The 26,406-nt window shown below is 38.8% G+C and overlaps 1 protein-coding gene across 2 annotated transcripts; it reads right to left on the reverse strand.

Moving 5' to 3' along the window:
• prdm1b (PR domain containing 1b, with ZNF domain) lies at positions 1-21,950 on the reverse strand. 2 transcript variants are annotated; one of them, XM_066717423.1, is made up of 6 exons: positions 21,681-21,950; positions 16,639-16,758; positions 11,083-11,335; positions 4,565-5,565; positions 4,011-4,139; positions 1-3,566 (listed from the first exon to the last, which is right to left on the reverse strand). In XM_066717423.1, the coding sequence occupies exons 1-6, from the start codon at positions 21,873-21,875 to the stop codon at positions 3,027-3,029; spliced, it is 2,238 nt and encodes a 745-aa protein (XP_066573520.1). In that variant the 5' UTR covers positions 21,876-21,950; the 3' UTR covers positions 1-3,026. The 2 variants fall into 2 exon arrangements, with proteins under 2 accessions (XP_066573520.1, XP_066573519.1); XM_066717422.1 differs by lacking the exons at positions 16,639-16,758; positions 21,681-21,950 and adding an exon at positions 11,742-11,820.
• Between the last annotated feature and the right edge of the window lie 4,456 nt (positions 21,951-26,406).

Genomic DNA, 26,406 nt, shown 5'->3' on the forward strand with positions numbered 1-26,406 from the left:
TAAAAGTAAAAGAAAAAACTTTATTGTACTTGCTACATACATTATATAAAAAAATAATCAAAATAGTTTTTCACATATAAAGTGTAAACAGCTTGTAAACATGGACAAACAACTGTGCTACACAGAACATCCTGTACAAATCTAAAATAATACACACAAACGAGCCCTGTTGGTAATTAGTAATAGAAGCTTTGGTACAAATATATTCTCTTCTCTGAATTCTAACATATATAAAATGCTTATAAAATGAAATCATAAAAATACCCGGATTTGGAGTACACTGATCGCAGGGTTTGGATATGCTGATGAACGCCAAAGGATACAATGGTGAGTATAAGACACATCTGAAGGTGTCTGGCTCTAGTCCACTTTGTGTGGGATAGGATTTACCTGAGATATCTTCTATTGCGTGCTTCACAAAAGAAAAGCGTGATCACACCCGAATGAACACAACAAAAGAGTGATCACACCTGAAGAAAAGTGACCTTTTCTGAAAAATGCTTCTCTTTCAGCTTCAACTTCACAGTTGCATTTGACCTTCAATAAAACCTAATAAACAAATCATACATTTGTCTGGCCTTTAACAAGAACAGCGTCGCAACAACTGATGCCTACTGACTGGAATTACTATAATCCAACATTAATCATTAGTGACTCTGAACTAAAGTATAGTCAAACAGTGCTAGGATATAAAGGGAAAAGCAAAGTATTAATTTCACAAACAGAAAATGTATTCTTGGTTACCCACTATGAGTCAGCCCTTGACCAACCACAATGACAGTGGCAACAGGTTACATGGCAAGAGCACAGAATATGCGATATGGAAATGTCATTGTACCCGTAAGAAACAAAACAAAACAGAAACATTAAATGTTCACGCGAGTCCTGTAAAAAAAAAAGAGACATAAGAAATAAGAAATGGATGAAATTCATTGGTTTTGATTCAGTTTTAATCCCAGGTTCTGAATTGTGTCTGAGGAGGTTTGAATTTTGGAAGACTTCAGGTTAGCTCACACCATCACATTGTGCATTTTGATGAAGTACAACATTTACGCTACAATAACATAATGCTAAAATGTATATTTTGGAAAATATTTTAAAATAATGCACATATTGTACCGCCTGGTAATGGACGGTAAGTCTTTAGACCTATTCATTTCTTGGAAACTAAATAACTACAGGTTAGTAAGTTGTATCTTTTTACATTGTGCTTGTTAGGGATGTTTGGAAATGTATGATTGACCTTCGATTCGTATTTTAACTTTACTGCCAGGATAAAAGAATTGGCCCTTATAATGACATGATGGCAAAGCAGTGTCACAACCCTGTGGAGGGCTGGCAGGGTTGTTTGCTTTTCTTTTTTGTTCTGTTTTGATGCATCATTCAATAGGTTGCGACATCAAGTCTAGTGTGAAATGTCCTGTTTAGCATCACGTTGGAGTTGTTTGTAACAAGACACTGGGGATTCTTTGGCCATATAGGTTACCTTGCATCCTCTTTAACTATGGCTAAATTAAAAGTACTTTGTGCATATACACACAAGCATGTATTTCATAAAGACAGCTGTTAATACGCATTGTACAAACTCTGTTCTGGATTTGAACGAAGAGTGTTGTTGGCTACCTGCTGTCTGTTCAATCCGCTTGATTTTGGCTTTTGAAAACAAATGCTCCAAACACAATTGAGCAGCCTGGATGTGAGGATTTGTTTTTGGTTGGCTGGTTTGTGGATGATTTTGTAATTCACACTTACATACTACATCTCCACATTCATAGTGAGCTATGGTAGTTGTACCTAGCTACAATTTCCAGTTCACCACTCAAAACAAAGTTCAATATCATTTCCTACCTGGTTATATTATTTAACCCGACAATCCCCAGGTTAAGGCTCACAATGTTTTTTGTTTGTTTTTGTTTTTTACCCTAGGATCCACAGACAGCCCTAGTTAATGTTGAACTATCTTCTGACATTGTATTTGGTCTGTTAAAAGTAAGAACAAACATAACAAACGTAAACAAAACAAAACGAGTCATTCATGGTTTGCGTTGTGCAATAATTTGGGCCTTGTGGTTAGAACATCCTCGTTCTTTAAAGTCTTATGTTGTTCAACAGAAAAACAAGTAGAAAGGACAAAGTTTAAGTGAACTGGAAACATCAGAGACTAAAAGCTGAATTTCCCCATGATGCCTAAAAAAAACAGCTTCCCTTTTTTGCTTATCGAAGAAAAAACAGAATACAAAGTGTTGTCTACTCAGAAGAAGAATTAACAAAAGCTACAACTGCTTGCTGACAAGAGGATTCAGGCTGTTATTCTGTCTAACTAGGAAAAGAACAATGCAATATTGGGGAAGTACTCAATGGGTCTACCTCAAACTATTTCTTCATTAGCAGGGAAAGTCCTTATCCTGAGACATTAATAAAGTACACATTGTTTGCTCCCCGTGTGACAGTTACGAGACTGTATTCAAATTCAACTTAATAAGGAAATGAAACTGGGATTATTCCTAAAAACATATTATTGTATGTAACCTTTGTATGTATTACCAATGGACAGCTTTTAAAGCAAACTACAAACGCTGTGCTTTAACTAATGCTAGTCCTGATGACATAACACCAACTCATCGATGGTGTAGAGGTTTACATTTAACACATGCTATGCCAGGCAAAGACAAATGCACACACACGACAGAATAAAATACAGGTTTCAAAATATATTACAAAAATGTTTTCTGAATAAATTAAAACAAGTTTACACACACATACACACATATATAAAGTCAGTTGGTTTAATTAAGTCTTCTCCTTTCTGTGCTGGTGAAGCACAATGGAAGATTGTTCTTAGACGAAGTGCAACTAGGATTTCTCATGGAATGTCTTTGGGAAGCTGTCATTTGGTTCCTCTTTTTGATCGTTGGCTTTTAATTGTCTTTTTGTTTCTGTTCTTTTGGCAATTTCCCATCTTTCCGTGAGCTTGTGAGGCTGCTTTCTTCTGGGAATAAAATCTATTACCCCCTCTCCCTGAAGATCTACTGCAGTTCCCTCTTCACTGTGAGGGGGAGGTGTGTCTGGGGTCTGTACATGTGGACGACGGAGCCGCGCTCCTGGAAAGCTGGCAAGTGAGGGTTCTCCTTCTTGAAGAAAGACCCCTCCTGATGGTCCTCTTTGCCTTCCCTCTTCTCCAGGCTCTTCATGAACCACTTCTCCATGGCTGACTCCACCTCGACCGGGTTCGCCCGCTCCTCCAGCGCGTCTGCGTCGCTGCTCATGTCAAACCGGTCGATGACCTCGCTCATGCGGCTCAGCTCCTCCAGGGACTGGCCCGCCATGGCGGATGACGGGCAGTATCCCCTGGCATGGTACTGCAGGGTGAACTGGTGGATGTAGGACCTGGAGCAAAGGTGGCACTTGTAGGGCCGGTCGCGGCTGTGCAGCCTCTTGTGCAGCTTGAGGTGGATGTACTGGGTGAACTTGGTGGAGCACAATTTGCACTGGTAGGGCTTCTCCCCGGAGTGGAGACGCAGGTGGGTCTTCAGGTTGCTGGTACTGCTGAATCGCTTGTGACACACCTGTGGGAAGACCAAGAGTGTGAGGGATGGTACCAACAACTGTCCTTTCTTTTCTTTTTTTAAATTCAGTCAATGTTTGTGAATATGTTTGTGGAATTAAATTTAAACCTTTAAAACAGCGCATATCTGATATTACCTTGACAAAGTAAAAATACAATTGAGATCAAATCATTCTGGATTCATTTCCAATCCATTTATAATTGATAACGTATTCTGTGCAGTGATTTGATGCGTATCTTTTCTATGTTTGGTGTTATTTTTGTATTCAGTGTTCATGTAAACACACCCTCTGTATTATTACAGAGAAATGTTGATGGGAAGCAAATGCCAAATGCCAAAGCTTTAAAAATGACTGCTTTTGGTGGGGGAGTCAGTGCAGGACAGAGTGTGAAGACGGTGCAGCCCAAGAGAGAAAGATGGAGAGGGTGGGTGTCAGCTGTGTACCTGGCATTCGTGGGGTTTCTCTCCTGTGTGGACAAGGTTGTGTTTCTGCAGGTGTGCCAGCTGTGTGAAGCTCTTCTTACACACCAAGCACTGAAAGGGCCGCTCCCCGCTGTGAACCCGCAAGTGTACCTGCAATGGTCACAACAAGAGGAACAACGTTTTAAGAATCGCACACGACAAAGCACAAACACAACAGCTAACATACAGATAACATACATTGTGTCATGTGGGATAAAAAAAAAGAATGGAATAGCAATCAACTATCAACATGCAATAATACAGTTTAGAGACTAATTCAACAGTTTTGCATTCATTAAGTAGAAAAATATTTTATCTTCTGTTCTTTTAACTTGACTATGAGTCTTACTATGATTTATAAGCATAATGGAACTGAATTGTCATCAACAATAAAATAAAACATGAGCTTTTAAGCTCCCCAATTCAGTTTGAATAAAACATGGCAAGTTCTGAGGCCCTTCATTTGTAAAGAGAATGAACGAAAGCTCAAATCTCAGAGCAGCTCAAATCACAAAAGCACACACTGATCCTTTTACCTTCAGGTTGGAGAGCTGTCCAAAGGTCTTCAGGCAAATGTTGCATTCGTACTTGATCTTTCCGTTCTGTTTCTTCAGGGGGTAGGGCAGTGACTTGTAGCCCAGGATGGTGGAGGCCTGGCTGTTCTTTGGTGTGCTGAGGTTGATGGCTTCGTCTCTGTCAGCGGCCTGTGTCGGGGGCTTGGGCAGGGGGGAATGCTCGGGGGTGGCTGGGGCCCCACTGGGGGGAGAGTTGTTGGGGGGTCTTTCCTTCAGCCCGCCCGTGTAGGAAGAAGAGCGTGAGAAGGCGCTGGGGGGACTGGGGGGGACCAGCTCTTTGCAGCCAGCGTGGGGTGGGAAGGGCAGCGACACCGGGGGCAGGCTGGGCTGTGACACCAGGGGGTAAGAGAGCCCATCACCGCCCAGGTAGCTGCTGTAGGCCGGGGGGACCCTTGAGAAGACGTTGGGGAAGGGTGGCGAGTACTGAGGTAGCAGGAAGCGTGGGTAATGTGAGTTGTAGGGGTAGAGGTAGGGCTGATGGAGAGGCCTGGATGGGGGATACATCGGGTAGGACACCAGGCCTTCGCCATGGCTGTAGAGACCGTGCAGATGCAGGGGGATCTCTTTCTGCGGTGAGGTAGTCTGTTCTGAGTAGCAGTAAAGGCCCGTGGGCTTCACAGGGCTCTCTGCTCTTTGGGTTGGGCTGGCTCCTCGCACAGAATGGACAGGGAAACATCCTCGCTCCTCTGGGGAGTGCATTTCCTTTTTGGTCTGTGGCTCATAAAGCTTCTTGCTGAAGTCCACTATTTGGTCATCGGGAGTGACAGGTGGGGTGTCTCTGTCCAGCATTTCCACATCAATCCTCTCCTCCTCCTCTTCCTCCTCTCTTTCGCTCCTCTCCTCTTCCATCTTTGTTCTGTTAGCTTCTTGTTTTTGGTCTCCAGTGAGGCAGGTGCCTTTGTGAGGTAGCAGTTGCTTTTGGCTTTCCACAGAGGAATCCCTGATATCCTTGGTTATGTGCTCTGCAAAGACAAAAAGAAGAGAACTAAGAACTTAGAAGGAAAAGAGGAACTGAGATGGAGAACAAATATCTTTGATTGCAAGTTCTTAATAGACCCAGTGAGTTTCTCTAGCAGATGCATAAAATGGTGTTGCTTAATTAAACAAACACAAACACACCTTATCTGAAAACACATGTTGTATAATACATTGGGGAAATAGGCTACTGCTTATGCAATTTGAACTCTGGGATATGAGAGTATAATATTTTTATGATACTGTACTTTTATGATTCATCAGAATATCAGACTGCCTTGTTTGTTTTGTGGAAATACTGCAGAAACATTTCTAGATTAAAGTGCAAGACTTTTGGACCACTTTCATTCTTTTTTTTTTTTTAATAAGCTTTCTGAATTTACTTTTTGCATCGCCTTGGTTAGCTAATGAAATGGATCCCAGACATCTGATTCAATTAGTAAGCTTTGTGGTTAGAGATGTAGGTGGGTCAGATAATCTTTGAATCCTGTCTCTGTAGAGATGAGGTTTTAAATAAGCGCTGAATCACTGAAAGAACCTGAGTCAAGCGGCGAGTGAGTGGGAGAACCAGCTGACATGGAAAATCAACATACATCTATCCACCCATGTGTGTCTAGCTACTGTACAATAGTTATCTGTTGATGATCACTAAGGCTGCTTAAGTAGTAGTTGCTCAACTTGTGAATCGCTCTCACATATTGTTTTGATTGGACCTGTGGTGTAATATTTAAAGCATAGGTATGAAACCCAAACCAGATTGCATTAGTCAGCTAGACAAAGAAAGGCAAACTGAATTTTAAATACACCCCCTGAAAAATGCTCAAACTACATGTCAGACCCTTCTTATTATGCTCTCCATCTCCATCTCTATCAGTCTGATATTTAGGTGCTCTAATATAGTGATTCTGTTAAGCCAGACTTCACTTTTTGCCTTGTTGGGAGTCAAAGGATGTGATGCTTTTATGGTTTTGTAAAAAAACACACAAAAAAATACCTATGTTCACTTTCTATTGTGGGTAAGCTTTTGTGCTTTGTCAATGCCAGCCTCTTTGTGCGTTATGGCTCAGCGCTGTGTGTGGTCTTTTGTGGAAGGTAGATCACAGAGCAATTACTCACTATGTGGTATCTGCCATCAGACTCGTCAGGCAAGTATTAAAATGCGACTAAAATGAAAAGCTTGGTGCTTCTGATTTGATTTTCTAGCGAAGGTATTTGGAGGCGCCGTTCCCCTTGGTGTGGTTTGTATTTTGATTCACGGATACTGTACAGCATGTCAGACACATTGTCATGACACTGCCTGCAGATTCATAGCCACGTGGCTCTTTAGTATGAACTCAGCCGTCACATTTATTTTCTCGTAAATATAGTTATATTTTTCGAATTGCCAAACTACACACACTTGTGTCGGGTGCTTTACAACCTCTGGCGAGCCTGCTAATGCACTTTGATGTTGTCACCATCTTGTCAGTGTTTTTTTTACTGTAACTAACGTGACAGGTACATCACAACCCTGAAAGCATGTGTGGCTTTTGAAAAGGTATAACCTGTTTTGGTCACGATAAATTAATGGCACCAATTCTTAATGAACTGATGTATGAACACCACGACATGAGTACTGTATGTCGTTCTGTTATTGATAGGGATAGGGTTACAGACTAGGTTTGGGGTTAAGGATTATACAGCTTTACTTTGATCAACACCAGAACAGGCATGCATGTATTATTCCTGTGAGATTCACACATTCATTCATTCATTCACCTTGCCTTTCACTGGCATTACTTCCGAACTCTAATCAAATCTTTGCACACAATACAATTACTCTGCATATTACTACTACTAATAATAATTATGATAATAATAATAATGATGACGATAATAATAATAAATTATCACCAAGCACAGCACAAAGGTAAAAGAAACATTATGGCCTGGGATTTTCTAATTCATCATAAAGTGCCTGACTGGAATGGGTTTCTGGATTTCAGTGGTAGACCTCAATGGTGCGTCAATGGTCTTGGATTCCTGTTTTGTTGTATTTACAGTGGGAAGCAAGTAATGGCTTGATGTTATGACACATGTCATGGAGCCATGGACTATTACGATAATTACAGTAATAATGCCCCCCCCGCCCCCTGTGTCACATCAGCATGATTCAGCAGCAGAACTAAAACTGAAATTTGCTCACAAAACCTTGAGAAAGATTTATTGCCTGTTGTAAGGAAATGAGTCTGATTCGTAAGTAAGAGTTACTGTAATAATAATGATTTACAAACTACACAGGTGTGACATACTCTTTAATAAGCAGCCTAACAAGCAAATCCACATTAATAGTTTGAGCAGTTTGATTCTACATCTATAAAGTTTGTTTTCTTTGGTGGTGGTGTTTAATTTATAGACTATACACAATTCAAATACTACATTTTCAATGTTCAGTGATTTTTTTTAAATGTCTTATGTGATAACTTCCTAAAAATGCTTCATAGCTAATATTTGTAAGTAGTAACAGCAATGTAAGATCCTGGATACTTCACTATTTGTGAGAAGAAAGTTTTTTTTTCTTCAATTTTTTATGACGTCTTACTCCATGCTGCCAACACTAGTGCTGCTTTAAGGAATAGTTCAAAGGTCCAGAGGTTTTACAATCGTTTTTTGTTCTTCTACACTCATCTGAGCTGCACTTTGAAACTAAGGGCTGATAAATGTATCACTTTAAAAGGTGGGACACATTAGTAAATAAATTATATCTATGAGCATAACCTGAACAATATTGTTAGTGGAAGAAAAACAAGAACAAATCAAAACAATTACAGCAGCACTTTATACCTATGGAAAGTGCCTTGCCCTCTTGTGATGATTTTAATTAAGCAAAAAATATTTTTGTGATCTTTTCTATGACATGGCAGAAACTTGGGTTTGGTTAGATTTTTTTTCTCTCTCAATTTCTGTATGACACAGAAGTGCTCTCTGACACTTACACATCTTGTACAAGTATAACAAAACAGGAAACTGACAACATTGTGTTACTCTCCGTGCCGAGGGAGACAATGGTGAGAAAATGGAGCCGTGGCAGTTTGGTTTTGAATCAGAAAGTGCAGATATGTGTGGTAGGGGGCTTGAGGGGAGAGAAACATGGAGGGAGGTTTCAAGGGTGTTTCCAGGACCATGAGACAGACACCTACCCACCCCAGCCTGCACAGAAATCAGCTATGACTGGCTCAAGACTGACAGCTATACCAAAGTAAATACATCTGTTTGTGAAATAAAATAAATAAATAAAACAACTCTACATATTTAAAATGTGGTGATTGCTTTTGCTGGCCATCAGACAATAGGTCTATTCTGTCATTGATGCTAGTGAGTTAGAATTAATAGTTACCTACTATACAAAATACATATTTATATTTTATATTTTTTATGTAAATGCTAAAAGACCTTCGAAGTATAGATTTACCATCAAACTATGATTAACATTTTGCGGTTCATGTACATTTACAATAGTTTTTATGTTTTTTTTTTTAAGTCACATTAAACTGCTTAAAGAAATTAGTCTGTGACAAACATCCCCACTTCTGCTTTTGAAGACTGTAGTAGAAGCTGCAGTGTATTAAGATATAGTCACTGGTAAATATGGCAGCACATTCTCTGCTGTGTCAGGCATGGGTTTGGATATTTCTTTTTCATTCCAAGAAGTACCAGGAAGGTACGGGAAACTGCCTATACCTGACATGGTATTCAACAAATAAAGTCATAAGTTGGTTTTCCCCGTAGCTGAAGACACTTTAGGTACTGAAGGTACGCTTTCATTCAGCGCGTCAACATGTTTACAACCTGTTCCATTAGGCCTCAGTCAAAGCGGAAAATAACACATCGTTGACATTCTGAAGAAGTGCTGATCACTTGTGAACAAAACTATGTGCAGGTAGTAAGGTTATAATACTGTTTTACCATGGGTCCAAACTCCATGATACAGAATCCAGGTTAAAAAGTCTTTGTTCGAGGGAACTTTTTTTTACTGTTCTCCGGTTATAAACTTCTACATCAGTTGCAGTACCTGAGATATATTCACTTTGAAAGTTACACAATCGCCAGCAGGACCAAAAAGTTGTTCAGAGTTTAAAACCAAACATGTCCAGTTTCTCCACCTGGGTAGTTATTAAATTTTTTTCCTTATATGACACATAAGCAACAGGATCAGCCAGGCAAATATTTAAATATCCACAATAATTTTTTTAATTATTACTTAACTGCTGACAGGTGCTTTTTAGAATTATGTGTTATGTTTTTAGAAAGGGCTTAATCAAATCAGGTTTAATTTAGTGTCAGAAGCCACTTTCTACAATTAAAAAAATACAAAAGTATTAAGTTGGTACTTTGCAGTTGGCAGGTTGGTCAAGGTTTTGTTTTTTCTAGGAAAAAGAGCCAATTATGATGTAGTTGGAAAAGATTCTGTAAGTAGGTTAATACTTTCACCCTTTGCTTTGATTTGCCACTGCTGATTATTATTAATATTATTACCCAGCTTAATATTCATTCATGTTATGACACTTAAGAAAATTATAGTTTTGCACATTCGTTTTCTTTACATTGGCGACCACTTACCATTAGGGTAAGTGACCAAATCATTACAAAAAACAAAAAAAGGTTTAGACCTGTTATTCACAGAATGAAAAACAAACTGACTGAGAAGTGATACTGAGAAAGCAAAGCAGCAGACCTCAAATTAGACTGAACTGGACCCAATTCTAACACCAAAACTGCCACTATACTGAAAACAACTGAACCATTCCTAAATGGTTTTGTTGCAGCTTTAAATACATTTTTGATGACATAACTGAACACATTACAAATATGTTAGGATGCTTTGATCTTGTACCAAGGACTTTTCTTAATAAGACAAAACAGAGAAATAAAAACATCTAGTGCAAAATGCAAGTGTTTCTAAACAAGTCCCAGAAGAATAAGCAGGGGGGCAGGTGAGAAAAGCTCACTTTCTTTTTAGGAAATGAAAAGGTTACCACTACTGCAGAGTCTACAGGTAACGCTGTCAAACAACTCTAGGTTTTCCTCCCTTCCTCATCGCAGCACAGAAACTAAGAGTGAAATATCAGTGAAAGTCATGCTGAAGAAGCCACTGCTTAGTGTTCACATTCAGGGCAGTAATCTCAACAGCGGTGCGTTTTCACTGAACACTTGTACATTGTATGATAAGACAAACAAATAAGATCAATCTGCCATGGTAGATGCATGCGATACAGACCCGCTGTATTGTATAATATGACAAGCCAGAATGTGGTTGATTGGTAACATGATAATTATTGGATCTAAACTTCTACACCAGTTAAACTAAAACCTGCTTTGTCTTGTTGACTCAGCTGGTGTGATTTCACAGGCCATAATGGAATTATAAAGACCCAGTCATAACTGTCGTGGGACTGGCACCAATCTCAGTTACACTCAGACAGTTTCAAAAGCAAACACGGAATGAGAAGGAGAGCGAGACTTACTGTATTTGGAGGTCAGAAGGTCTCCCGGAGTGGGACAGTGTAGCCGGTTGGAGAACTCATGGCTGTACCACACCAGCAGCTCGCTGTGCGGTGGCACGGGCTTGATGGTATAGAAGTACACTTCCTTGCCATTCTGGCAGGCCACCAGGTTCTGGTCGTGGAGCGAGTGTGCAGGGTTGACATAGCGCATCCAGTTGCTCTTGTGCAAATCGTAACCATCAACAAAATGGTGCAGGCTCCCCCCAGAGTAAATCTATGAACACAGAACGAGGAGATCCATCAGACATTTGGAACAGCCAACTGCCAAATAATCAAATGAGTGCTGGAGTAGGAATGATAGGCTACTTTGAAGCTGTTACTGCTACATCTACAACCCTTCTACAGAATTAAAGCTCTTGGTAAGTCTTAGAGTCCATGGTGTTCAAATCCAGTTTTCAGTTTCAAAGAAAAAAACTAATCACTTGTTGTCTAATTTCTGAATTAGCCCCCACATTATTTTTCAGTTCAATACATGTGTGTGAATATACACATACATTTTTCAGTTTTTAGCATCAATATAAGTTTCACTACGTATATTAATTGCTTAGAATGCATAAGTATGTGAGAATACACACACACACACACACACACACACAATGTATATAAAAGTATATATTAACCTCTGCCATTTAAATGCTCTGTAGTTTCCTGTGTGTCGTGTTGCAGTTCTATCAGCAGAATGGATATAGACTGTGTGTGAGATGAGTGTAAATACTTGCTCTGCTCACACGCCTTTATCACCACGTTTAAGTCATCGCTAATAGGCGTGGTTTTGTACACATCAAAATAGAAAGGAGAGTGGAAGTAATGAAACAGGAAGTGTCATTAGATGTCTCTGGGTCTCCGCCAGGGGATTTTTCTTTTTCTTTTTTTTTTTTTGTTGCCTTGTCAAGCTCAAACCTGTTTGCTGGGCTGAATGTCTTGTCAAGTCTTGAGCATGAAATGGCCCATAGCCACTCTAGATTGTTTTGACATAGTTGTATTTGTATAATACATTTTATGATATCAAAGGGCAATAAAAAATTGCCAATAAATTGGCCAATAAAAAATTGTTTTTTTATTGGCCTTTGATATCATAAAATGTATTATTCCCAATATTAAGATTTGTACTACCAGACTCTTTAGGGGAGGGGGGGATTGGGACGGAACACTGTATAATTCGGTGCCTGACATTTTTACTTATATGTCCTGAAATGATTAAAGAAGATTAAAGATGATTAACCAAATAAACAAAAGTTTACCTGTTGAACACTGTAACTGTAAAAATGTTTTAAAATAATACTATAATATACATTTGCATACATACATACATACATACATACATCTAATTTGAATAACAAAGCCAGTATTAAACTATACCAATCCTAATTTCCCAGATTTTTTTTTTACTTCAAGGAACCACTTCAAAATTACAAAAACAAACCATAAACTTTATATATATGTACAGTGAGGGAAAAAAGTATTTGATCCCCTGCTGATTTTGTACGTTTGCCCACTGACAAAGAAATGATCAGTCTATAATTTTAATGGTAGGTGTATTTTAACAGTGAGAGACAGAATAACAACAAAAAAGTTATACAATGATTTGCATGTAAATGAGGGAAATAAGTATTTGACCCCTTCGACTTAGTACTTGGTGGCAAAACCCTTGCTGGCAATCACAGAGGTCAGACGTTTCTTGTAGTTGGCCACCAGGTTTGCACACATCTCAGGAGGGATTTTGTCCCACTCCTCTTTGCAGATGCTCTCCAAGTCATTAAGGTTTCGAGGCTGACGTTTGGCAACTCGAACCTTGAGCTCCCTCCACCGATTTTCTATGTGATTAAGGTCTGGAGACTGGCTAGGCCACTCCAGGACCTTACATACACATATCTTCCTCATCTGAAGTTTTTATATTCATCATAATAGATTTAAAATATGCCAGACGTATAAAGATGTTTTATGACTTCCGTTATTGTAATTTACACATGTTGGAAAGGCACAGAGCCGAGTTTTTGGAGATTGACAGATAACGTTGTGTGTGCATGTCTGGGCTAATGTAAGTATTACATGTGGAAAAATAAACCACCAGCCCTTTTTCCTGCATACACATACTTGCATATACACACCCCTCACATACCCAGCTGCGATACTAACTAAACAAGTCAGAGCCCAGCCCTGGAGTGAAACTGTGATTTAGGAAAGGTGACTTTGCTTTATTACACGGCCCTACCCAGGAAATGCAAATAGTGTCCTGATGTATGGAAACTTAAATTACTTGAACTCCCCCCCCCCTCTGCTCTGAACAGAATAATAACACTAGTGCAGCAAATGGGAAAAGGGACAAAATAATCCAGATGACTAAGAGAAAGTTTATAAAAGAAAATTCCTTAATGACACAAGTTCCACATTTCAGAAGAGAACAAAGACTTCCTTAGCCTCTGGCACTTAAGACTGTACAGGAAAGCACGTTTAAATGTTTCCAATCACAAAACCTATCCTGCATCAGGAGGCTGCAAAAATGCATTCCTGTGATAGTGAGTAATTAAAATCGTTTGTCAATTAGAAAAAATGATTAGTACGTTACTGACGCACTAGCACTCCAAAATATTCATTTTGTCTGTTTGTTTTAAATTTTCTGTTTCTTCATCTCTGTTTCTTTCTTATGAAAATCCAGTAGCTGCTTAGAATGATCTCCACTGCTGAAATTGCATGTTTGGACCTTAATGCTTAGTTAGATATTGGGGTCATGGTTCAAAACCTGAAAGAAAATTCAGTGAAAGCGTTCCTTACCAGATTTCCTTGCAAAAAGTACTATGGGAAATTGTTGTAGGGATTTTGCCCCCTTATGAAAGTCCTACGACATGCTTAAAATAATATACCTGCATCATCATTATCACAAGAAAAACTAGGCTGGGAAAAGTACATATCTTTACAAATACTTCCACAATTGTATTACTGAAGATCCCAAAAACAAGCTGCTTGAGGTTTGGCTCTTATATCATCTGACAAAGGCTTTACTGTTAAATGTCAGGGCCTGGTAATGCCATACGCGTGTGTGTGGTGTAGTGTATGGATTGTTTGAAAATTGGCTCTAAAATAAAGGAAGCTGGGAAAATCTCCGCTGTCTTTCAGACCTATAAAACATTTCTGGACTTCTGCAATTACATAACTTGTCACGCCCTTTGTGGCCCAAAATAAGAAAAAAAAAAAAAAACAACACGACTCACACTTCCAGTAGTAAGAGATAAGGCCGTACCCTGGAGGCACTGCAGAAGCTCACATTTGCCTTCCACAGAAGCCCTGCCTATGCTGCTGCTGACCGACTACAGGTGAACAGTTGAACTGCACTGTGAAGAGTGCACACAGATTTCCCGTAAACACGTGAAGCCACACTGAAGTCCACAAGAGCCACATCTGTTACAGATTTAATTCATCTCGTGCTTTCAATACTTCAATAGACTTTTTATGCTTTCTTTCTTAGTAACAGTAACAAAAAATGTGCAATATCTGCATTCTTAATGAAATGTTGCAGTTTCTCATACCAAGTAAATGGACAAACAGGATACTGAGCTTGTGCTACCGTGGTTTTAGAAGGAGCTAAATGTTTTCTAAATGTCTAGTCAAAGTTTTTTCGAGATGGTCAAATATCAGCTGAATATAAGATGTGACATTTGTAAAATGGAATGAAAGGTGCATTGAAAATTCCTGGTACAACCCACCTGCAAATAATATACACTCACCTAAAGGATTATTAGGAACACCATACTAATACTGTGTTTGACCCCCTTTCGCCTTCAGAACTGCCTTAATTCTACGTGGCATTGATTCAACAAGGTGCTGAAAGCATTCTTTAGAAATGTTGGCCCATATTGATAGGATAGCATCTTGCAGTTGATGGAGATTTGTGGGATGCACATCCAGGGCACGAAGCTCCCGTTCCACCACATCCCAAAGATGCTCTATTGGGTTGAGATCTGGTGACTGTGGGGGCCAGTTTAGTACAGTGAACTCATTGTCATGTTCAAGAAACCAATTTGAAATGATTCGACCTTTGTGACATGGTGCATTATCCTGCTGGAAGTAGCCATCAGAGGATGGGTACATGGTGGTCATAAAGGGATGGACATGGTCAGAAACAATGCTCAGGTAGGCCGTGGCATTTCAACGATGCCCAATTGGCACTAAGGGGCCTAAAGTGTGCCAAGAAAACATCCCCCACACCATTACACCACCACCACCAGCCTGCACAGTGGTAACAAGGCATGATGGATCCATGTTCTCATTCTGTTTACGCCAAATTCTGACTCTACCATCTGAATGTCTCAACAGAAATCGAGACTCATCAGACCAGGCAACATTTTTACAGTCTTCAACTGTCCAATTTTGGTGAGCTTGTGCAAATTGTAGCCTCTTTTTCCTATTTGTAGTGGAGATGAGTGGTACCCGGAGGGGTCTTCTGCTGTTATAGCCCATCCGCCTCAAGGTTGTACGTGTTGTGGCTTCACAAATGCTTTGCTGCATACCTCGGTTGTAACGAGTGGTTATTTCAGTCAAAGTTGCTCTTCTATCAGCTTGAATCAGTCGGCCCATTCTCCTCTGACCTCTAGCATCAACAAGGCATTTTCGCCCACAGGACTGCCGCATACTGGATGTTTTTCCCTTTTCACACCATTCTTTGTTTACCCTAGAAATGGTTGTGCGTGAAAATCCCAGTAACTGAGCAGATTGTGAAATACTCAGACCGGCCCGTCTGGCACCAACAACCATGCCACGCTCAAAATTGCTTAAATCACCTTTCTTTCCCATTCAGACATTCAGTTTGGAGTTCAGGAGATTGTCTTGACCAGGACCACACCCCTAAATGCATTGAAGCAACTGCCATGTGATTGGTTGGTTAGATAATTGCATTAATGAGAAATTGAACAGGTGTTCCTAATAATCCTTTAGGTGAGTGTATATATATATATATATATATATATATATATATATATATATATATATATATATATATATATTTGTTTTGTTTTAGAAATATTAAATCAAAAACGAAATACAAAGTTAAACAGATTGACAGATCATAATGCATATTATATCATATCAATACTATTAGCTGCACTCTTAGCATAAAACAACCAAAAGGTATGTTAATGAACAATTAGTGAATTTACGCTTTAAATAATGTGACTTCAGTTACTGTGATTTCTGTTACAGTATTGCCACAACAGTCATAACCAGGAATGCCAATTCTGACTTAACGGGTGTAATGTCACATGCATGTACAAACATAACTATACTTTTTAATTACAAACGCAGGCAGATAATAGGGCCTCTCAGCCAGTGTGACATAGTGGGAATATTTCAACAAATGCAAGGGACTTTTATTAATGTTATGTTTTTCATGTTCAGCTTTTGTAAAGACCAGGGAAACTTCAGGCTAAATATATATACAAACTATGCAGAATTGCCGCAGATATTTGCAGTGACAGTAAACTGATTGAATGCATCAACATGTTTATGCACAACACAGAGACCTACCCTCCAGAAATACTTCCTGCTGGCATGCTTGGGAACGTTGTCTTTGGTGTAGGTTTCTCCCTGCAGTGGGCCAAACCTGGTTCCCTGGGGGATATATTCTTTGCTGAAGACTCCAGTCACCTGCAACACAAACACAAACCAATAAGTAACCTGACTTTGAAAAATGACCTAGTTCCTGGAAACGAAGAGGGAATTAGGGCTAAACTAATGAAGGGAATTAAACTTTCACCATAGAGATTCCTCACCTCATGGTCTAAGTATAAACCAGGCAATATCCTTCGTAAAAACAAAACGTCAGCAGCCAGTTAAATCCCTGATGCCTAGTGACCATGTTCCTGTGTCTCATCCTTCTTACATGAGAATAAATGATTAAATTAGTGAGAGGAAGGTGGGAGGTGTCCATCGTCATCAACTAAAGTAAATCATAAATGCAGTGAAATAGACCTTGCTCTCTCTGTTTTATACTAATATTTGTATTCATCACCTGATACTTGGCATGCATGTACTATTAGTAGCTTCATCATTTATTTATTTTTATTAGAAATAAATGAAAACACTTTACTTTCCCTACACAAGAGGGGTGGACAGGTGCAAAAGGAAATTACCACTTCCTTGAAGATGAACTGTATCGCAGAGATCAAAGGTAGAAACTCTGGCCCACATAGGTGAAAGAGATGCATGTTGCGTACCATTCATCAGATTGTAGTCTCAATGCATAACTCAACCAATTGTTATGGGTTAGTGTTGCGTGATTAATTGCTGCCCTGCGAAGTGCATCATTACCATAACTAAGAGGTTTCAAAAGACACTGGTATCACTGTAGGACTGTCCTACGCCAAAGTCAGTTTTGTCCCGGGATAACTCGGCCAGGCCACGGGCATTAGCACATCAGGAAGCGCCATTAATGCTCTAATGAAAGTTAAGCAGCAGATTAACCCACATTTCACATGAGCCTCACAGACGATCCATCTGCCCTGCGCAGACCCCGGCAGATGATCTCATCAACAGAGTGACGTCACCCGGCTCATCAGCATGTCATTATTATAACCGCGCCTTTGCTTAATATTGGTTTATATTAAACATACTTAACCCCCATAAAATACATAAAATACAGTAATACTACTCCTACTTGTGTATTATAACTATAATAATAATAATAATAATAATAATAATAATAATAATAATACAGTTGTTCTCAGTATACTCATCCTAATATAATAAGTAGTAAACGTATTGTAACGTGTTCCAAAAAGTCCTATATTGCATATACAGCTGTACTGATTATGCAGCGTTTCATCAAAATGCTGTAGCCTTTCCACAGAAAATGACGCCATGTCGCTGTATTGAGAGTTTGCTAAATTACCAGAAAGGGAGTAACTGCGCTTCGTGCTGCAGACACTCACGGCCCAGAGAGAGAGAGAGAGAGAGAGAGAGAGAGAGAGAGAGAGAGAGAGAGAGAGAGAGAAAGTGCTTCAGCAATGTCAAAGCACCTGGCTAGGGGGCAGAGCAAACTGCCTGTTTTAAAACCATTTCCCCCCCTACATTCAGTTATTCTGCCCTATTGTTAATAAGTTACCTGTCACACTTAATAACTGAATTGCAACGGACGGGCTGCTAGGTAGATCATTTAAAATCATTTTCAGAAGTATCAACAGGGCCAAACCCTGCATGGAAACTGAGCTCACAAAGAGGACGAATGATAAAGGGGAAGCAGAAGAAAATGTCACTATCTTGACACATTTAATAATAGTTACAATAGACAATTGCAAGTCAAATGATATAAGACAAAAGACAAAAAAAGGCAAAGCAATCATTTCCAATGACATCTTTGAAAAACTATTTGGGATTGCTTTCCCTTTTAAATGTTTTTTTTAATGGTTTCCCCTGTTGGGGAGGTGTTGTTTGTAAAGGGTGTGTCTTAAAGTTCAGCTGGAATGCGTTTCCTTGGAATCAGCCATCAGCATTTAATTTCCAACCTGAGCACCTACCAACTGTTTTTTTAAGAACTGGTCTGGTTTCAAGCCAAACAGTGATGTAATCAAGAAACTTGTTATTTCAGTGGCATATATTTCAACTCAATAGGAATGACAACTACATTGCTCCTTCTAAATGATTATTCTGTTAATGTATTCTGCACTAATTCAATTCAATGTCTGAAAATAGGTTTGGTGTGGTATAAACAGAAATAAAATATTATATTATATCATATTATAGTATGTTACAGCTTTTTCATTAAAAGTAATCAGCAGAGATGTGAAAACACCTAATGTTGTGCATGTTGACATGTTTCCTATATAGATTTATAGAGGGCTGATATGAAACCAGTTTGCCCTATATCATCTGTGTGTCTGTTTTTCCATAGATCAAAAAACCAAAAAAAAAAAGAAGAAAGTAATAGTGGTTTGTTCACACTCTAGTTTTCAGCGGTGAATAAGTGTTTGCTGAATCTTTTTCACAGTTGTCAATACCGCATTAGTTTAAGGAGAAAATCTTTAAGGTCAGCCACATTTCACAGAGAAAAGAAAAATATAAGCCATCAAGTATAAGGAACTCAGACCTTAATAAAACAATACTATACAATATGTTTTTCAGAAGAAAATCATAAGATAACATGTTGGTAAGGAAGGTTTCCACTGCTTTGGTATAAGCATTCTAACTGCCAGTGTCTTATACAATACAGTCGACCAAAGCCTGGAGGTGACACAGTTCTTCTTCTAGTTCTAAGGACTGAAACATTGAGAAGAAATGGGACAATGAAACATGTCCTTTTACCTAGAGTGGTGAGTGGCATGCCTGGTCACTGAAACTGGAAATTGTGTTAACAGAAAGGTAATAGGAGAACAGATTGGATATATGTTACCAGCAAACAGCAAACATCTTTGATCATCTTTGAAAATAAGGGACAAAGATCTTTATTAACGAATTAACCAAGTAACTAACTTAAATAAATAATAGAATGGCAATAAGTAACATATTTCCTGATAACCTCATATTTGCGTTCCTTTAAAATCACAGAATGTTCACATATCATAAAAAGCTATCTGGTAAAATAGTACCATCATACCATGACAATTAAATAGATTTACTGAGAGAGATAATTTATTTTGAATACAGTCACACGGTTTACAATGCATTTTAGTGAAAACTAATATTACCGAGATCCCTGCCAATGATATTAATTCATGATTAGGATTTTGTAATGATCTGTCTTTTATACTAACGTCATAAAGAAGCCTTGGTTTAAATAATATAAAGTAATGTGTTTCTTGCGTCACTGTTCATCAGGTTTAATCCGGGGAATAGGATGTCAGAGCCATCAGACTGAGACCCACAAGTAAGGTATCACAACTGCAATGTCAAGCAAGTCACATTCAATTAAACATCCCATCTATTGTCAGCTTAAAAGCATAACTAGACCAAGTTCCCAGAAAAGTGTGACACAGCCCTGCATTATCTACCTAATTTACAAGCGCCAGGATGAGATACAGATAATTTACAACTGATGTATCTTTTTTGGTTGACTGAAAATGATGCTCATGATAACCATACAATGCTCGTGTGGGAGGCTAATCTTATTTGCTGAACTGCAGGACGGGGCTCTGTCCTGATCTGAGGCCTCTTCTCATTGTCTCCTGAAGTTTTATGCTTTCTGATGCTTAAACAGGACAGGGCGCAACTTACTGGAATAATACGTGGCCTACTCCAGAAAACAGAAAACAGAAAATCGTAAAAACAGCCACCGCTGATACGATTCATCGGCTGATTCAGCCCTGGTATGGTGAGTTGAATAGAGGCTAACACAATCATCAGGAACAATTATTTACGCACATTCACATGAATTGTGATTGTGAACTTCCCCAGCGTTCTGAAGACATTCTTGTACCAAACAATGCTGAGCAGAACATTCTTAAATGATGAAGATTACAGGATGAATAGCCCATTCATTTCAAGCGATACCAAAAACATACGTGTAAGCATAGGTCTTGCACAGCAGACATGGATCACTGTTAGATTACAAGAACAAGCGTACAGATATGACTCATAATATACAGTGAGGGAAAAAAAGTATTTGATCCCCTGCTGATTTTGTACGTTTGCCCACTGACAAAGAAATGATCAGAAATTTTAATGGTAGTTGTATTTTAACAGTGAGAGACAGAATTACAACAAAAAAATCCAGAAAAACGCATTTCAAAAAAGTTATAAATTGATTGGCAAACTTCAGACGGGCCTGTACATGTGCTTTCTTGAGCAGGGGGACCTTGCGGGCGCTGTAGGATTTCAGTCCTTCACGGCATAGTGTGTTACCAATTGTTTTCTTGGTGACTATGGTCCCAGCTGCCTTGAGATCATTAACAAGATCCTCCCGTGTAGTTCTGGGCTGATTCCTCACCGTTCTCATGATCATTGAAACTCCACGAGGTGAGATCTTGCATGGAGCCCCAGACCGAGGGAGACTGACAGTTATTTTGTGTTTCTTCCATTTGCGAATAATCGCACCAACTGTTGTCACCTTCTCACCAAGCTGCTTGGCGATGGTCTTGTAGCCCATTCCAGCCTTGTGTAGGTCTACAATCTTGTCCCTGACATCCTTGGACAGCTCTTTGGTCTTGGCCATGGTGGAGAGTTTGGAATCTGATTGATTGATTGCTTCTGTGGACAGGTGTCTTTTATACAGGTAACGAGCTGAGATTAGGAGAGTCCCTTTAAGAGAGTGCTCCTAATCTCAGCTCGTTACCTGTATAAAAGACACCTGGGAGCCAGAAATCTTGCTGGTTGATAGGGGATCAAATACTTATTTCCCTCATTAACATGCAAATCAATTTATAACTTTTTTGAAATGCGTTTTTCTGGATTTTTTTGTTGTTATTCTGTCTCTTGCTGTTAAAATACACCTACCATTAAAATTATAGACTGATCATTTCTTTGTCAGTGGGCAAACGTACAAAAAAACAGCAGGGGATCAAATACTTTTTTCCCTCACTGTACCACCAGTCCTGAAAATGTAAAAGGCGAGAGAGTGTGTGGAATAAAGGATGTACCTCATTGGCTTGGTTGTACTTGAAGGTGAGGTTTCGTGGAATGGAGGTTTTGGCCCTGGGGATGCTTGTGCTCTGGTCACAGGGCTGGTCATTGACAATATAGGTGCAGTTCAAAGCAAAGTCAGCCTCCTTCCAGTGACTCATGTCCCCGATTTCAACTTTCATTTTCATCTTGACTGAGATTGCTGTGGTCATTGGTTATCTTTGTACGTGCCTATTTTGCTGGTTCCCTGTTTTGCTTTGCTGTCCTTCTTTCTGCTTAAAGGTTACTAACTCCTGGAAAGAAAGAGGAAAGGAAGAGAGACATTAAAATAAACAAATATACCATATTAGCCTAGCAGATTTCCAAGAAACCAAGATATTTGAAACTCCTCTTCTTTCTTCACCAGAAAGGGTCGGAAGAGGGTGTTTGGGGGACTTTTGTTAAGCAAAACAGATTTTTTAGACTATAACAACAGGGGGGAGCTTGTCTTGTAACTTCCCAGGCTTCACATGTATAGTAATGTATTACTAAAGGCAGAAAAAGAAAGGCTTAGACTTAAATACAACACACAGAGCTAAATCTAATTCAGTCAGCAAACATCAGAGTTATCATAATCACCCCAAGGCCCATCAGAAACAGGAAAACTAGTATCCATACAGCCTCAGAAATGAGAACAAGGTGGAATATATATATTTTTTACATGTACTCCAAGAAATACAAACTAAAAATACAAATCCACAGACAATAGCACAGTAATGGAACTGCTTCGGATAAGTTTTGATTCATGGGGTTGTTTTAAAATGCAGGTAATGTGAAATGATATAACTTGAGTCAATTAGATATTACAATTAGAATTAGGCAATTGAGAAACAGTTTTGTATCTCACAGAGAGTATTGTAGTAAGCTTGAAAAATGTTTCATAAGTTAAACTAATGGGGTAATATCCAAACACATGATTTCCTCCTAAGCTTTTTAAGCATTAAGTACGAGTTAAATTCACCACCGAAATGTTCTGGGGTATCTCTCGTCTTTACCTGTGTTTGGTGTTGCGGTTTTGTTGCCATCCCTATTTGACATGGCAAGGTATGACACTATAAACCGCTCTAGTAAAGGCTTTGCAACATTGTGAGAAATCTCTGTCACTTGCTTTCTACAATTATTTTACGGAAGTGTCTTGAGAATCTTTTTAATGGCCTATTGAATTCACCTAAGTACAGGATGCTCCCAGAGAAAACAACAGAAACACAAATCAAGCATGTGTTATGGCACAGTATCAACAACAAGAAATAAATTACACGGTGAGGAAATGCATGTAGCATAAACTACTTGTTAAGGTTTAAATGCCCTTATCTGCATTATTAGAATTGAACAGCTGCAAGACTGTATTTAAGAAATCAGCACTGTAGGAAAAAATAAGGTAAACTGATTCACCTAGTGAAAGAGGAGAGGAATTTGACATATGACATAATTTTCAGTGTTTATTTAGCTCTCTTGTCAGATGCAGAAGTGTCCCTCCTTTCTTCCAGCAATGCTGATTAAGTAACACAAAGTCTTGCAGCTGTTCTTCAATCCTTAGTGCCTTAGTCACTCTTGTTTAATGCCCTTGTTTGGAAATAAACACACAAACAGGCACATAGTAACAATCTAAAATATTCACCTGCCACTGTGCAGCGAGAGAGTTTGGGGAATTCCTCCCAGATTCTGACAATAACTTGCATCCATTCTTTAGCACAGTGCTCATTGTATGAAAAATAGCAATAGTATCCTCACACTAGCTCAAAGCTGTTTCGAGTTGTTCTTGTTCAGTATGTAAACTATTCTACTGTTATCTACAGACTTATTATTATTATTTTATGGTACTGCAGAACAATAATCAATTTACCGATTTCAAAATAATGAAGATTCATGTCTGAATATACCAGAAATATGCTTTCAACTTAAAAAGAACCACTTTGCTCTCCATGTGCACAACCAATATTACAATAAATTCATGTAATTCTAGCTCTACCTATTTTGTTCTACTCTGCATATCCTACCACAGGTGAAAATGTAAAAATACAAACTATTGTGTATTGATTCTGCAAGTTTTCCTTGGATGAAGCCATTAGGCAAAATAATGACTATATCACAGTCTTCCTTTACCACCGCACATCCTGAATTCCTGCTATAAATAAAACCATAATTAACCATATTGAAACACACTTTGATGTGCACTTTTTTTTTTTTAAACGGGGGAAAATACATCTGACTAAATGTAGTATATCTGTTTGAATACGAAATTTTTACCAACAATTCACAGTGAAACTGAGGAAATAAAAATTAAAGCTTCCTGTCTAAGCAATATATTCTATAAACGCAATATTGTTTAGTGTGACATCAGTCCCCTATACTCTGAAGCAAGAGAGAGAGAGAGAGAGAGAACAGAGACTCCTCAGGGACAGGTGTGTTAGTATAGGGTTTGTTGGGGCTGTGGGCAGTGCTCGCGATCGAAACTTGGGGGTTAACATACTTAAATAAATGCACCGATTTGATGGGCCATATACTGAAGTGAAACCATGACTTCATACTTTTCATTAAATAGGCACAGATACTGCAAGCCTCTACAGGGAGGTATTCCATAAACTTAGACCAGCTGAATTAAGGCATCCGTGCCAGGGATTTTGCATTAGTCTCCTGTGCCTTTAAGATGAGCTCACTCGTGTTTTTACCCAGAATTTCACTGTTCATCTCAATTCATATCCTGTCCAGTGAGTCTTTGATCTACTATCATTTTTGTCTTGCTGACAGCTATTCCAAGCAACTAAATTTGTTTTTAAAAAAGGGCCCGCAGGCTTGCTGAAACAGCAGTGGCATGTGTGTTAACATGGTATGAAGGCTTACACAGGAGTGCACAAGATCTCCATTGACAGGACAGCAGTAACCAGTTTTAAGCTATCCTGAAAGAAACATTTATATCTTCTACCAATTTAAATTAAGACATTGTATATACAATTAAAGCTGGGGCTACTATTATTAAGCTTTAATTCATTATGCAAAGTTTCCTGCTCACTGCCATTGTAATATAATCTTGTTTCATGGCAATCTGTGTTATGCTATTGACAGTTGGATTTTTCCATATGTTATTTTGGATTAATTACATTCTTGGAAGAATAGTCACATGGTATCATAAGAGAATCATGAATCGTCTACTAAAAAGAGGCAGTTCTTCTTCTAACAGACTTTCCTTACTGATCAGTTGGGTGTCAACTTCAAGGCTCCAAAAGTCTCAAAGGATCTCAAAGCAAAACAAACAAACAAAAAACAAAAACAAAACAATCCCCCCAACCAATATCTGAAATAGAAATGCAGCCAATGCTTCTAGCAAGGTTTTTCAGTTCTGACTACAAGACTGTTTCGTGTTCATTAGGTTCTAACCTAATATATCCAGAAAGAATTCAGACCCAATTAACAATCATTCACCCAAAACTCCTCTCATCGTATGCTGCTATTCAGTCAAATCAAGGGCCAGCAATATACTCCAGGCTTATTCACTTTTTTCATTTTTTCAAATGAATGTACACAAATTATGAACCAGACATTGCTACAGTTTCCTTTAGGTTGTTGAAGTAGGTGTTCACTACACATTTATTTAGGTGCTAAATACATTGGTGCTGTGAAGACACTTTTTTTTTATAAACTTTTGTAGAAATTTGAAAACATATCAATCTACAAACTATACAAGTAAAATATGTGAATCAAAAATATTTAAAAAGACAATAGTTAAAACATTAGCCAGCATCCAGTTTTGAAGAAAACAGACTCGCAGCTGAATTAATTTTAATTGAATAAAACTTAAGTTTAAATGATACCACCAATACTTTTCAATCAAATGGGAAACCAGACACAAAATATAGTTAGTTCTGAAGGAATACTAGGGTGATTCAGATCTAAACGATTTAGATTTAATACCATAAGCACATGTGACTGTTTTACATGGTGCACAGGTATCACTGAAGAGGAACTTAACTGAGATTGCTCATACTGAAATATCGTGACTCCTTCAATAAACTACCATTGGAAATGTACATTGTTGCTCTTCCTAACACAAGTCATCACGTTTCCTTTTTCTGTCACAATTCACTGGAAGGAAGAGATTGTTTAAAGCTATCCTGGAGAAGACAATGCAGCCTACTTACTTACTTTGTTGCTCATGGAGCTGGTTCAAAAGAACTCTTTGGTTGTTCCATTTCCTTTCTGTTCCTCATAAACCCATTCGCGCTGTATCTTCTGCCCTTTCTCTAAGACGAACTTTTCCTTTCCTCCACTTGGGCTCAGATATCCATATGTTGTGTTCCCGAAACCTGCCTGTACCCACTACTTTGTCTCAAAATAACTCCAAAACCATGATCTGGGAGGCTTTTGAGCACATGCTCCTGTCCCATTGGTTTCCTGCAGTGTCACATGACAAGGATTAGAGTAGGTGAACCAACTGACACCCACTGGGGGTTAAAATAAGACCTACACACTCTTAAAAAAACCCGATCCAGATGGAAGGATTTGCAGTCTGCCCGAGTAACAAAAAAAAACCAAACACCCAGGTCTGATTCGTTTAACGAGCAGTCTGGCATCACTCCTCCCCTCCCTTGAACTTAAACCTATCAATGATGGGCAGCCAGCAGATTGACCCAGTTTGGGGTATATAGGAGAGTGGTCAAGAAAACAGACCAGGTCAAAAGCCTGCCAGGTAATTCCGGAAACCGTCCC

The sequence above is a fragment of the Amia ocellicauda genome, chromosome 11 (assembly GCF_036373705.1).
Source record: "Amia ocellicauda isolate fAmiCal2 chromosome 11, fAmiCal2.hap1, whole genome shotgun sequence".
NCBI lineage: Eukaryota > Metazoa > Chordata > Actinopteri > Amiiformes > Amiidae > Amia > Amia ocellicauda.

Coding starts and splice junctions, on each gene's coding strand:
- prdm1b (XM_066717423.1), bottom strand. CDS start 21,875: ATGACCACAGCAATCTCAGTCAAGATGAAAATGAAAGTTGAAATCGGG. Junction 16,759..21,680: donor AGTACAACCAAGCCAATGAG/GTACATCCTTTA, acceptor TTTGTGTTGCAG/GTGACTGGAGTCTTCAGCAA. Junction 11,336..16,638: donor GCAGGAAGTATTTCTGGAGG/GTAGGTCTCTGT, acceptor CTGTGTTCATAG/ATTTACTCTGGGGGGAGCCT.